We start from the raw sequence: 10,537 nt of genomic DNA, 5'->3' as shown, positions 1-10,537 counted from the left end.
CCACTGCGCCTCCTCTGCCCGAATCTCCTTTGGCATAGCAGCCTCCCCCTCCCCAAGACGATCCGGAGCAGGTACCTCCTTCTCCCCTCGAGCCACCAGCACAAGATTGATAATTCGGCCATAAATGGCATGTAATTTGACTTTGATTATGTTTAAGTGTTCCTGAACTAAGCCTTTTGGCTTCTTTATCTTGTTTGTATTTGAACGCATTTTGGTTTGTCTCCGAGGCTTGTTTCCCCGGATTTATTTCAATGCATTTGTGCTTTCCCTTTCATTTCATTGCTTTTATTTTGATTTAGGACTTAGAAAGTTTTCCAAGTACACATAGGGTGTGTTTTGTGACCCCGGGATGAGGTAAAATTTATAACATATAGAAATTTTCCTAAGTACACATGGGCTGTATTTTTATTGACCCCGGGATGGGGTAAAATTTATAACACGTAGAAATTTTTCTAAGTACAGATGGGCTGTTTTTTTATTGACCCCGGGATGGGGTAAAATTTATAACATGTAGAAATTTTTCTAAGTACACATGGGCTGTGTTTTTATTGACCCCGGGGTGGGGTAAAATTTATAAGATGTAGAAATTTTTCTAAGTACACATGGGCTGTGTTTTTATTGACCCCGGGATGGGATAAAATTTATAACATACATAATTTTTTCTAAGTACACATGGGCTATGTTTTTATTGACCCCGGGGTGGGGTAAAATTTATAACAAGTAGAAATTTTTCGAGGTACACATGGGCTGTGTTTTTATTGACCCCGAGATGGGGTAAAATTTATAACATGTAGAAATTTTTCCAAGTACACATGGGCTGTATTTTTATTGAACCCGGGATGGGGTAAAGTTTATAACATACATAAATTTTTTTAAGTACATATGGGCTGTGTTTTTATTGACCCCAAGATGGGGTAAAGTTTCTGACTTTTAAGAAATTTTTGTAAGTAGTGAATTTATTTAAATCATGCATTCGGGTATGCGTATGGTGACAGTAAACAAACAACATAATGCAATTGATTCAAGCTATGGGACGCTCAAAATAAAGTTTTTTTTTCAATTCGAAATATAGCAAAAATTACATTCTGTGGTGAATGAGAATAGTGTTTAAATCAAGATATCATAGTATGAACATAGAGATGATCCCAGAATGTGCACCTTTCCCTTACTGGTAGAACTTCCTTAGCCGGGCTCCGTGCCAGGTGTTTGGGACCTCGGTTCCGCTGAGGTAGTTTAACTTGTATGTTCCCGGAGGAAGTACATCTTTGACTATGTATGGACCTTCCCAATTGGGTTGTAGCTTTCCTTGGTTTGTTGGGTCTGAAGCTTCGGTGTCCCGGAGTACTAGATCTCCCACCTCATAATCCCTGATCTTGGCCTTTTTTGTGAAATAGAGCTTTGTCTTTTCCTTGTAGCTTTCCATCTTTTCCACAGCCCGGTCTCTTACTTCATCCAAGAGTTCCAGGTTGGTTTTAAGGCCTTCAATATTTGAGACTCCGTCAAAATTGATGACTCTGCGGGAGGGGGATCCGGTTTCTATTGGTAGCCGGGCTTCGGTGCCATAGGCGAGCTTAAAAGGAGTCTCTCCGGTTCCAGTCCTGGAGGTGGTCCTGTAGGACCATAAGACTTTCGGGAGCTCATCCGACTAGTTCTTCTTAGACTCCTCCAACCTCTTTTCTAAGCCTCAGAGTATTGTCCTGTTGGTGACCTCTACTTGTCCGTTTCCCTGGGGGTAGGCCATAGATGCTTTCTTATGCTTGATCCCGAGCTCTTTCAGATATGCTTCAAAGTATGAACCAACAAATTGCGGTCCGTTATCCGAGATCAAAACTATTGGAATCCTGAACCTCATCACAATTGAATCCATGAATTTGATGCAGTCCTGTTGATTGAAGATTTTCATGGCCTTGGCCTCTGCCTACTTAGTCATATAATCAATCGTCACTAGCACATAACGCAAATCCCCTTTGGCCCGGGGAAAAGGACCCATGATTCCGATTCCCCAAACAACAAATGGGACCGAGGATAGCACCGAGCCCAGAAGGCTTGGACTCTGTTTTGGCACATTGCTGAATTTTTGGCATTTGCTGCACCTTTTTACATATGCAACTGTGTCTGTGTGGATAGTTGGCCAATAATAACCTTGTCTAATGACTTTGTAGGCTAGTGCTTTGGCAGCTAGGTGATCTCCGCAGATTCCTTCGTACACCTCCTGGAGACAATAATCTGCCTCATCTAGATCAACACATTTGAGAGTGGGCGCAGAGATGGTTCGCCTATATAGCTGATTATCTTCTAGGAAGAATCGAGCAGCTTTATACTTGAGGTACCGTACCTTGTTCTGATCTTATGGTAGGGTTTTATCCCTCAAATAGGCTATATATGGAGTCATCCAGTTATCCGGGCTGTTGATGCACATGACTTCTGCCCTATCAATGCTAGGCGCCCCGAGTTCTTCAAAATAGACCGAACTACTTAAGTCTGAAGTGTTCTGCACGAGATTGGATAGCTCATCTGCCTTGGAGTTTTCTTCTATGTTTATCTACAGGACGGTGGTATCCGGGATGGTTTCCAGGATACCGCACACCATGGCTTGATATTGTGCCAGTTTGGGGTCTTTCGTAATGTACTCACCATGGGTTTGTTTGACCACAATCTGGGAATCACTATAGATGACCAACTTTTTTAACCCGAGTGACTTTGCCAGTCTGAGTCCGGAGAGGAGTGCTTCATATTCAGCTTGATTGTTCGTTGCTTTAAAGGCGAAGGTTATGACCTGTTGAATTGTAAAGCCATATGTGCTAGAGAGGATTAGGCCTGCTCCGGACCTTTCGACTGTCGCCGAGCCATCAACATACAATGTCCATGCATTATTGTCGTTAATCTCCTTTTCGCCTCTGGATTGGTTTGTCGGTACATCTGGGACTTCGGGGAAAGTGCATTTCATGACAAACTCGGCCAATGCCTGGGCTTTTATGGCCGTCCTTGGAACAAACTTAATGTTGAATTAGCTTAGTTCAATTTCCCAATTTACCAGTCTCCCGGATGCATCCGGTTTGTGATTGATTTTTCGGAGTGGCTGATTAGTAATCACCTTGATCTCCCGACCTTGAAAATATTGCATCAGCTTCCTGCTTGAGTGCACAAGAGCTAAGGCAAATTTTTCTAAGTTTGGGTACCGGGTTTCAGCGTCCTTAAGGACTTGACTTACAGAGTAAACTGGGCTATGTATCCCACCTTCTTCCCATATGAGGGCTGAAGAGACCGCTATTGCTCCGGCTGTAATGTAGAGATGAAGAGGCTCCCTGGGCTGTGCTTTTGAAAGTATAGGCGGATTCATCAGGTGTTGTTTGACTTCTTCAAAGGCCGCGTGGTAGTCCGGAGTCCAGTCGATCAGCTTTTTGTTCCGGGCTCCTTTTAGTAACTCAAAGAAATGCAGGCATCTTTCTGCCAGTTTTGGGATAAACCTGCGAAGGGTTGCCAAGCATCCTGCCAGTTTCTGAATGTCTTTCTGAGTCCGGGGAATTGCCATTTCCATAATAGCTTTGATTTTCTATGGGTTGGCTTATATTCCCCGTTCAGCTTCATGTTGTACTTCCTCAAATTGTCGAAACATTCCTTGAGGTCTTTGATATGATCAGGGATCGTGACTGACTTGGAAATCATGTCATCGACATAGGACTCCATATTCCTCCCAAGTTGCCTTTTGAAGATGGTGTTCATCATTTTTTGATATGTTGCTCCGGCGTTGATTAGTCCGAATGGCATCATGACGAAGGCGTACACAGCCCGGTGTGTGATGAATGCAGTCTTCGCGATGTCTTCTGGATTCATTTTGACTTGGTTGTATCCAGAAAAAGCATCCATGAAGCTTAGCATAATATGGCCCGAAGTTGCATCCATCAGCTGGTCAATGTTGGGTAGGGGTAGGAGTCTTTAGGGCACGCTGAATTGAGACTTGTGTAATCAACATACATTCTCCACTTCCCGTTGGGCCTCTTGACTAGTACAACATTTGCTAGCCAATCCGGGTACTTAATTTCGCAAATGATATCTACCTTCAACAATTTTTCCACTTATTGATCAATTGCTTGCTATCTCTCCGGGGTAAAGTTTCTTCGCTTCTGCTTGATGGCTCTTTGTTTTGGATCTACGTCCAGGATGTGTATTACAACAGATTCATCAATCCCTGGCATGTCCTCCGGGGACCAGGCGAATACATCAGCATATTCTTTCAACAGATCAATAAGCTCTTTCTGAAAGGTGGCCTCCAGGCCCTTACCGATTTTGATCTTCCAGGTGGGGTTCCCGGGCTCCAGCTCCACTTTCATTATCTGCTGGGCAGGTTCGACTTTTTTCTTCTCTTTGGTTTCTAAAAACTTCTGAATCCGGACGTCAGCATTGGTTACGCTATACCCCGAGTCTTCGATCATATTAACATCTAGTCTGGCCCTTTTACTGAGATGCTCATGATATTTTTTCCTGCTTTATCCCTTGGGTAGATTATCTTCTTTCTGTTTTCTGAATCTGTTTCTGCCATGACTAAGGCTTGGCCATAACACCTCCATGCCATCTCTCTGTCTCCTTTTAACTCTCCAATACCTCCCGGGGTGGGGAATTTGAGCTTCAAGTGAATTGTTGAGGGAATTGCCCTGAGTTTGGTGATCGTGGGCCTTCCCAGGATCATGTTGTATGATGAGGTTGCATTTATCACGTAGAACTTCATTATATCAGAGACCTGCTAGGGCGCGGTTCCAAAGATAATGGGAAGATAAATGACACCCCGGATGGGAATCATTATATTTCCGAATCCATACAAAGGGTCTTCGAGGCAGGGGTCCATGCGAAGATGACCGAGCTCCATCATGTTGAGTGTGTGCTCGAATACAATATTAGAAGAGGAACCATTATCAACTAAAATTCTTTTTACCTCGTCATTTGCCACATCAAGGGTTACCACCAAGGCCTGATTGTGGTCCGGATTGAGCCCTTCATAGTCAGAGTAGGAGAAGTATATTGGTTCATCCTCAAAAGGCTGGATCATCATCACATCATTATCCTGGTTCGGACTCCGAGGTGGAGAGGCCGTGCCTCCGAAGACAATATTTACCACATTCTTTCCGCTTCCCGGGGCCCTGTCCTTGTCACATATCCTCCTTTGAAGATACTGGTTCATGTTTCCTTTCTTGATTTGATCTTCGATGAACATCTTAAGAGAGAAACATTTTTCTGTTGTATGTCCGTGATCTTCATGATACCCATAATATTTGTCCCGGGCCCTGTTCTCAGGAGGTGCAAGTAAAGGTTTCGGCGGATAATAGAATGGCTTACCTTTAACTTCACGCAAAATGTCAGCATGGGGCCTATTGAGGGGTGTCCACTCTGGTTCCGGTTTGGGCTCTCTTTTAGCCATAGGTTTCCTCTCATTCTTTCTGGGTTCGGAGTAACTGTCCCAGGGTGGGGTCCCCCGAGATTGTTGGATGTAATTCGCTTATCTGTCTAACTTAGATCTTTTATCCTTCCGGGAGGACGAGCGACACTCCGGGGACTCATCGTCATCATGGATTCTCCTGTTCATCTTCATTGACTTGAGAAAGTCATTTTCTTTTATGAACTTTGATGCCAAGGCATAGGCAGATGCTAAGCTCTGGGGTTCTCTGTGAATCAAATCTTTGACATATCCTTCGCATGATATTGGATGCAAGTTCCTTCGAAAGATGTTTATAGCTTCCTTTTCTTCTAAGTTGGAGAGCTGGTTGACTGCTTCCTGGAACCTTTTAATGAATTCGAGAAGGGACTCTTTACTTCTCTGCTGGATTATCTCCAAGTGGCACATTTGCAGCTCATTCATTCGGTTAGCCCTGAACCTTTTTAAGAATATTTCGCAGAAATCTTTCCAGGAATCTACACTCCGGGACGGAATTTGGCTAAACCATTTTTGAGCCCCAGCCTTGAGTGTTGATGCGAAGAAATGGCACCTTGTGAGGTCGCTGTAATCGTAAATGTTGGAGATTTGTTCAAAGTAATTTAGATGCTCTTCGGGGTCAGCTAACCCGTCAAAGGAGTCGAAATTGAAGTGTTTGAGCCCTGATTCTCTGGGAGTTGATTCTAACTTTCTGGTAAAGGGGGTGGCCGTCGCACCAACTTCCATGTCACCCTCTACCTTTCTCTTAAGATCACGAAGAGCCCGGGCCATTTGCTCTTGTTTGGATTCTTTTTCAGGCTCCGAATCCGAGGAAACATGAATTCGGTGGGACATCTTTTTCAACTTTGCTTCTTCATCCCAGATTCTCTTCCCTATGATTTCTTTGGCATTGGCTTCTTCTTCTTTCTGAATCCTTTCTCGGAAGGCAGCTCTTTTGATTTCATCCCGGGCGTCTTCTGGAGGTTACTTCAGGTTTTTTGCGATTCGATCCAGGACTGATCCCCGGGATTCTCCAGAACGCTCCTCCTGATCCCCTGGGCGGGTTTCAGGTTCAGCATTATGCTTTTCCTTCCACAGGTTCATTGCAGCATGTATCTGATCCGGGGTCATGTCCCCCCAGGGATTGGCCGAAGTTTCGGCATACTTGTGAGCAGCTTTCTCAATGGTTAGTCTTTGATCTCCTGGTTGGAGATTTTGGGAGGGAGTCCGGGGTTATGGGGAGCCCTTCATCCACATCCTCCATTTCTCCGTCCCTGGGTTGGGGCGGAGGCGGCATGATAGAGGCGGAAATGGCTGTCTTGCTCTTTCTTGATGTCATGGTTGTTTAACAATATTACGAGTTTATAGTAATATATTCGCAACTTCAAATGCTAACACAGATATTTTAGATCTAAAGCACGCTGTAATCAACTATTGAGAGCTCCAGAATTATTATAATGTTACGACTAGAGTGGCTAAACAAGATCCACTAACGGCACTCAAAGCAAGTAAGTTCAGGGTAAAAAGTAGATCTGAGAGATTAAGAGTAAAGTCCTTACTGGAGTGTGGTATTCTGATTTCCTGGGTGGAGTAACAGCGGAAAATATGAACACCACTGGACGGAGGTTCGCCCCCTCCTTCTAGCGCCAATGATAATCCCAGATCACCCCGGGGTCTCTTCCTTGTTGAGCCCGTACTCAAACTATGTTTGGGCAGAAACGATGGCGGCGTGCGGTGTAGCTATAGGGTGATAACCTTAAAAACATAACCGGAGGGGGGTGGCGTCCCCGCGGCACCTCCGGCGTGAGAATGAGAAAGGGTTTCGAAGGAGAAAGGGGTAAAACGGGAATTATACGAATATATTGTGGTGTGTGTATATATGTGTGTATATGAGAGATGAAGTAACCACTTATACTCCTTTTGTTCAGCCTTTTATAGGCTTCCCGTTAGGGTTTAGGGGTTTGTACCTTTTGATCTGGACCGTAGGTGCGTTTTTTGGACTGTAGGACGTGTGGACGTCCATGATGAGCTGGTGTACTACTCAATCCGAACCGTAGGAAGGTTCTGGATCCGAACTACTTGGACGGTAGAGATATTGCCACGTGTCCTGGGGTCTTCCAGGGTTATTGCTAAACGGACCCTGGACTCTTCTTATTGGGCATTGGGCTCTTATTTCTGGGCCTGTGCTATTATAGGCTATCAAGCCCTACAACAACTTGTACATGTAAAACTGTTGGAAATAATAATTCAAAATTATTTGAATTGTTTTTTGGATTGATTTTGATTAGGTTGTTAGAAATAGAGTTTAAATATTTATTAGATAATGTAGTTTTTGAATTATAGATAAGGTTAGGGTTACCTATTTATTAGGTGTATTGGTTAAATGTACACCTATATAAAGAGGTGAATTATAATGTATTTTTATATATAGAAGTATGGCTTCAGATAATAAAATAGTTTTGTTTTAGTTTACTCTTTTAGAATATCTTTTATCAGTTATCATTTATTTATAAAAATCCAACATGGTATCCGAGCTATGTTCGATTGAGTAACTGGGCGTCAAAAAATTGCTGCGAACAAATGAAGAAATGGAAGACAACAGATGGTAGTATTGCTAGAGATTCATGAAGAATGAGATGTGTGTCTCAGGGCTTCAAAAAAAATATTTTTTTTGAGTTATTGGTGATTATGTGCACCATAAAGAAACTATGGAGAGAAGGACTCCCGAATGAAACTGTGGAGAGAAGGGCTCCCGAATGAAATTGTGGAGAGAAGGGCTCCCGAATGAAATTGTGGAGAGAAGTACTCTGCAACAATAGTAGAGGTGATGGGAAGTACATCACTGGTCAAGTAATTTTAAAATTTTGAATTAAGAGGGAGTGTTGGAAATAATAATTCAAAATTATTTGAATTGTTTTTTGGATTGATTTTGATTAGGTTGTTAGAAATAGAGTTTAAATATTTATTAGATAATATAGTTTTTGAATTATAGATAAGGTTAGGGTTACCTATTTATTAGGTGTATTGGTTAAATGTACACCTATATAAAGAGGTGAATTATAATGTATTTTTATATATAGAAGTATGGCTTCAGATAATAAAATAGTTCTGTTTTAGTTTACTCTTTTAGAATATTTTTTATCAGTTATCATTTATTTATAAAAATCCAACAAAAACATGTAACAGTATCAATCATATTTCCCAGCTGAAACTTTTTCTGTCTTGGTTGATGCATAACTACCTAAAGGGGCTTCTGAAACAATCGAACTGGACTAAACTACCTTATGAGTCATGGAATCTATGGAAGGAAGACAACAAGGCAGTATAGTCTTCCATAAAACCTTATAAAATATATAAACCCTGCTGTTTGGGAATGCATCTAAACTATCTGTCACAATGAAAATCACATATATACGTAATATCTACATCAGGGACACCAGATGCAAGAACCCAGTTTGTACCCATCTTTAGAAGACAGAAGAGTATAAACTACACAACTACCATTAAAAGCACAAGAAAAAGAAAAAAAAATTAGAACAATTACTTTGCTAGAACAGAGTCTAAGGATATTCGTAGATGAGTGCTAGAGAGTAGTAAATATCCATAAACAAAACCATCATCTAGATCATAAGTCATTAGAGTTGATAAGCAGAACTACAGAAGTCTAGCTTTGACAGAATATAGGTCTATGCTGGCTTGTATGATAAAACATGCAACAATATCGATTAATAGCATTACCCAACCGACCCTTTTCTCTTCTTTGCTCGATCCATAGCAGCCTGAACAACATTCTTAATAATTTTCTCAGAGGTAGAGAAGCCAAGACATTCTCTCCTGCAGGCATGAAAACATACTAGTTATGGCAGTTATATCTAAATTGGCTTATTTTTAACCTAGGGTGACCACTCTTACATCACTCCATATTTTTATTCATGCTTCACTTTCTAAACTAAAATTGAAGTAGTTGACAGTGAAAACATATAAGAGATTGAAATTCTTACAGTGCGTCCTCCCTTTGTTTCCTTTCTTCTTCTTCTGACTAGGAATCCAATTCAGAAGCATTGATTTGGAAAATACTTTCATCGTAATTAAGCACATCGAACGACTCTGGAAACCCATGAAGCGCAACATTCTTAAATTGATTCCTCTCACGGTCATACCACACAAGCCTATTATTGTCCACCATTAAAAGAATTTCATTCCGATCCTTTGAAAAAGCAACAGGATACATGAATTCGAAAGATCCTAGTAATCCTGGACCGGGTTGCTCTACTGATATTAACTTCGACCAAGATTTCTCCACCCTGTTATTGTTCAAAACCCACATATCTAAACGAGAGCCCGGGCAAGTACCAATGAAGCACAGACATTTATCAAAATCATGCAGAGCCTTTCCATTCTTCTTATCAAAACCAGGAGGAAATGAGAGCTCGCTTTGTTTGTGAACCCCGAGATCATAAGCATAAATTTGTCTTTTCCGAGCCAAAACAAAGACGCATTTGCAAAAACACCAAACTTACTGTATAAGCAATAGCTATTTAAGTCAATGGCAGTTGATTTAATAGCTTCAGCCCGTGCCCAAGCATTGTTTTTAAGGCTATAAACAGATACCACTATCTTACCAAGCCCATACCCAGAAGTTCTCACAACCTTGTAATCATCATTGACATGATCATACCCAAAGCCGACCAGTGCCTGCCCAAAAAGTCTGATAGGAATAAATATCATCCTCAGCCTCTTCAAGATCAGTCGGCTTCCAAAAGCCAACTACGCCATTGCATAACGCAAGATACTTGGTTTCAGATAGACAAGTCCTAACTGAACAATCGTCTATTTTTGTTGCAGTGAATCATACATGGAATCAACATTCACCGAATAATAAGTTTCCGGGAGTTGGACACTTGTAGCAATGAACTTTTGACCATTAGGAAAAATTTCATGTTTTAGTGCAAAGCTACTGGTAGTACTATCAGTATGAGAGCACAAGGGTTTAGACATAGTACACCTAAAACAACCAAGGAGAGGCTTAACCGGTAGACAACGGAGTGATGTATTCATAGTAACAGAGTGATAAAACTAGTGTTGAGAACAGGTAAGCCAAGAATTTGAACATCTAGCGCCAGATAAAAGAAA

At 41.7% G+C, this 10,537-nt stretch overlaps 2 protein-coding genes across 2 annotated transcripts; both read right to left on the bottom strand.

Moving 5' to 3' along the window:
- Positions 1 to 1,918: 1,918 nt before the first annotated feature.
- On the bottom strand, positions 1,919 to 3,532 carry LOC141679323 (uncharacterized). Its single transcript, XM_074485825.1, has 3 exons — positions 3,095 to 3,532; positions 2,581 to 2,995; positions 1,919 to 2,235 (listed from the first exon to the last, which is right to left on the bottom strand). The coding sequence occupies exons 1-3, from the start codon at positions 3,530 to 3,532 to the stop codon at positions 1,919 to 1,921; spliced, it is 1,170 nt and encodes a 389-aa protein (XP_074341926.1).
- A 1,209-nt stretch (positions 3,533 to 4,741) lies between these two features.
- On the bottom strand, positions 4,742 to 5,413 carry LOC141679322 (uncharacterized). The gene has a single exon (XM_074485824.1). The coding sequence runs from the start codon at positions 5,411 to 5,413 to the stop codon at positions 4,742 to 4,744; it is 672 nt and encodes a 223-aa protein (XP_074341925.1).
- Positions 5,414 to 10,537: the final 5,124 nt, after the last annotated feature.

This window comes from Apium graveolens, chromosome 8 (assembly GCF_009905375.1).
Source record: "Apium graveolens cultivar Ventura chromosome 8, ASM990537v1, whole genome shotgun sequence".
Classification (NCBI taxonomy): domain Eukaryota; kingdom Viridiplantae; phylum Streptophyta; class Magnoliopsida; order Apiales; family Apiaceae; genus Apium; species Apium graveolens.
Note: the sequence above shows the minus strand (reverse complement) of the source record. Positions and strands in the feature narration are given on the sequence as shown.

Coding starts and splice junctions, on each gene's coding strand:
- LOC141679322 (XM_074485824.1), bottom strand. CDS start 5,413: ATGGCTAAAAGAGAGCCCAAACCGGAACCAGAGTGGACACCCCTCAAT.
- LOC141679323 (XM_074485825.1), bottom strand. CDS start 3,532: ATGGCAATTCCCCGGACTCAGAAAGACATTCAGAAACTGGCAGGATGC. Junction 2,996..3,094: donor TTCAAGGTCGGGAGATCAAG/GTGATTACTAAT, acceptor TTCAACATTAAG/TTTGTTCCAAGGACGGCCAT. Junction 2,236..2,580: donor ATATCAAGCCATGGTGTGCG/GTATCCTGGAAA, acceptor GTGTTGATCTAG/ATGAGGCAGATTATTGTCTC.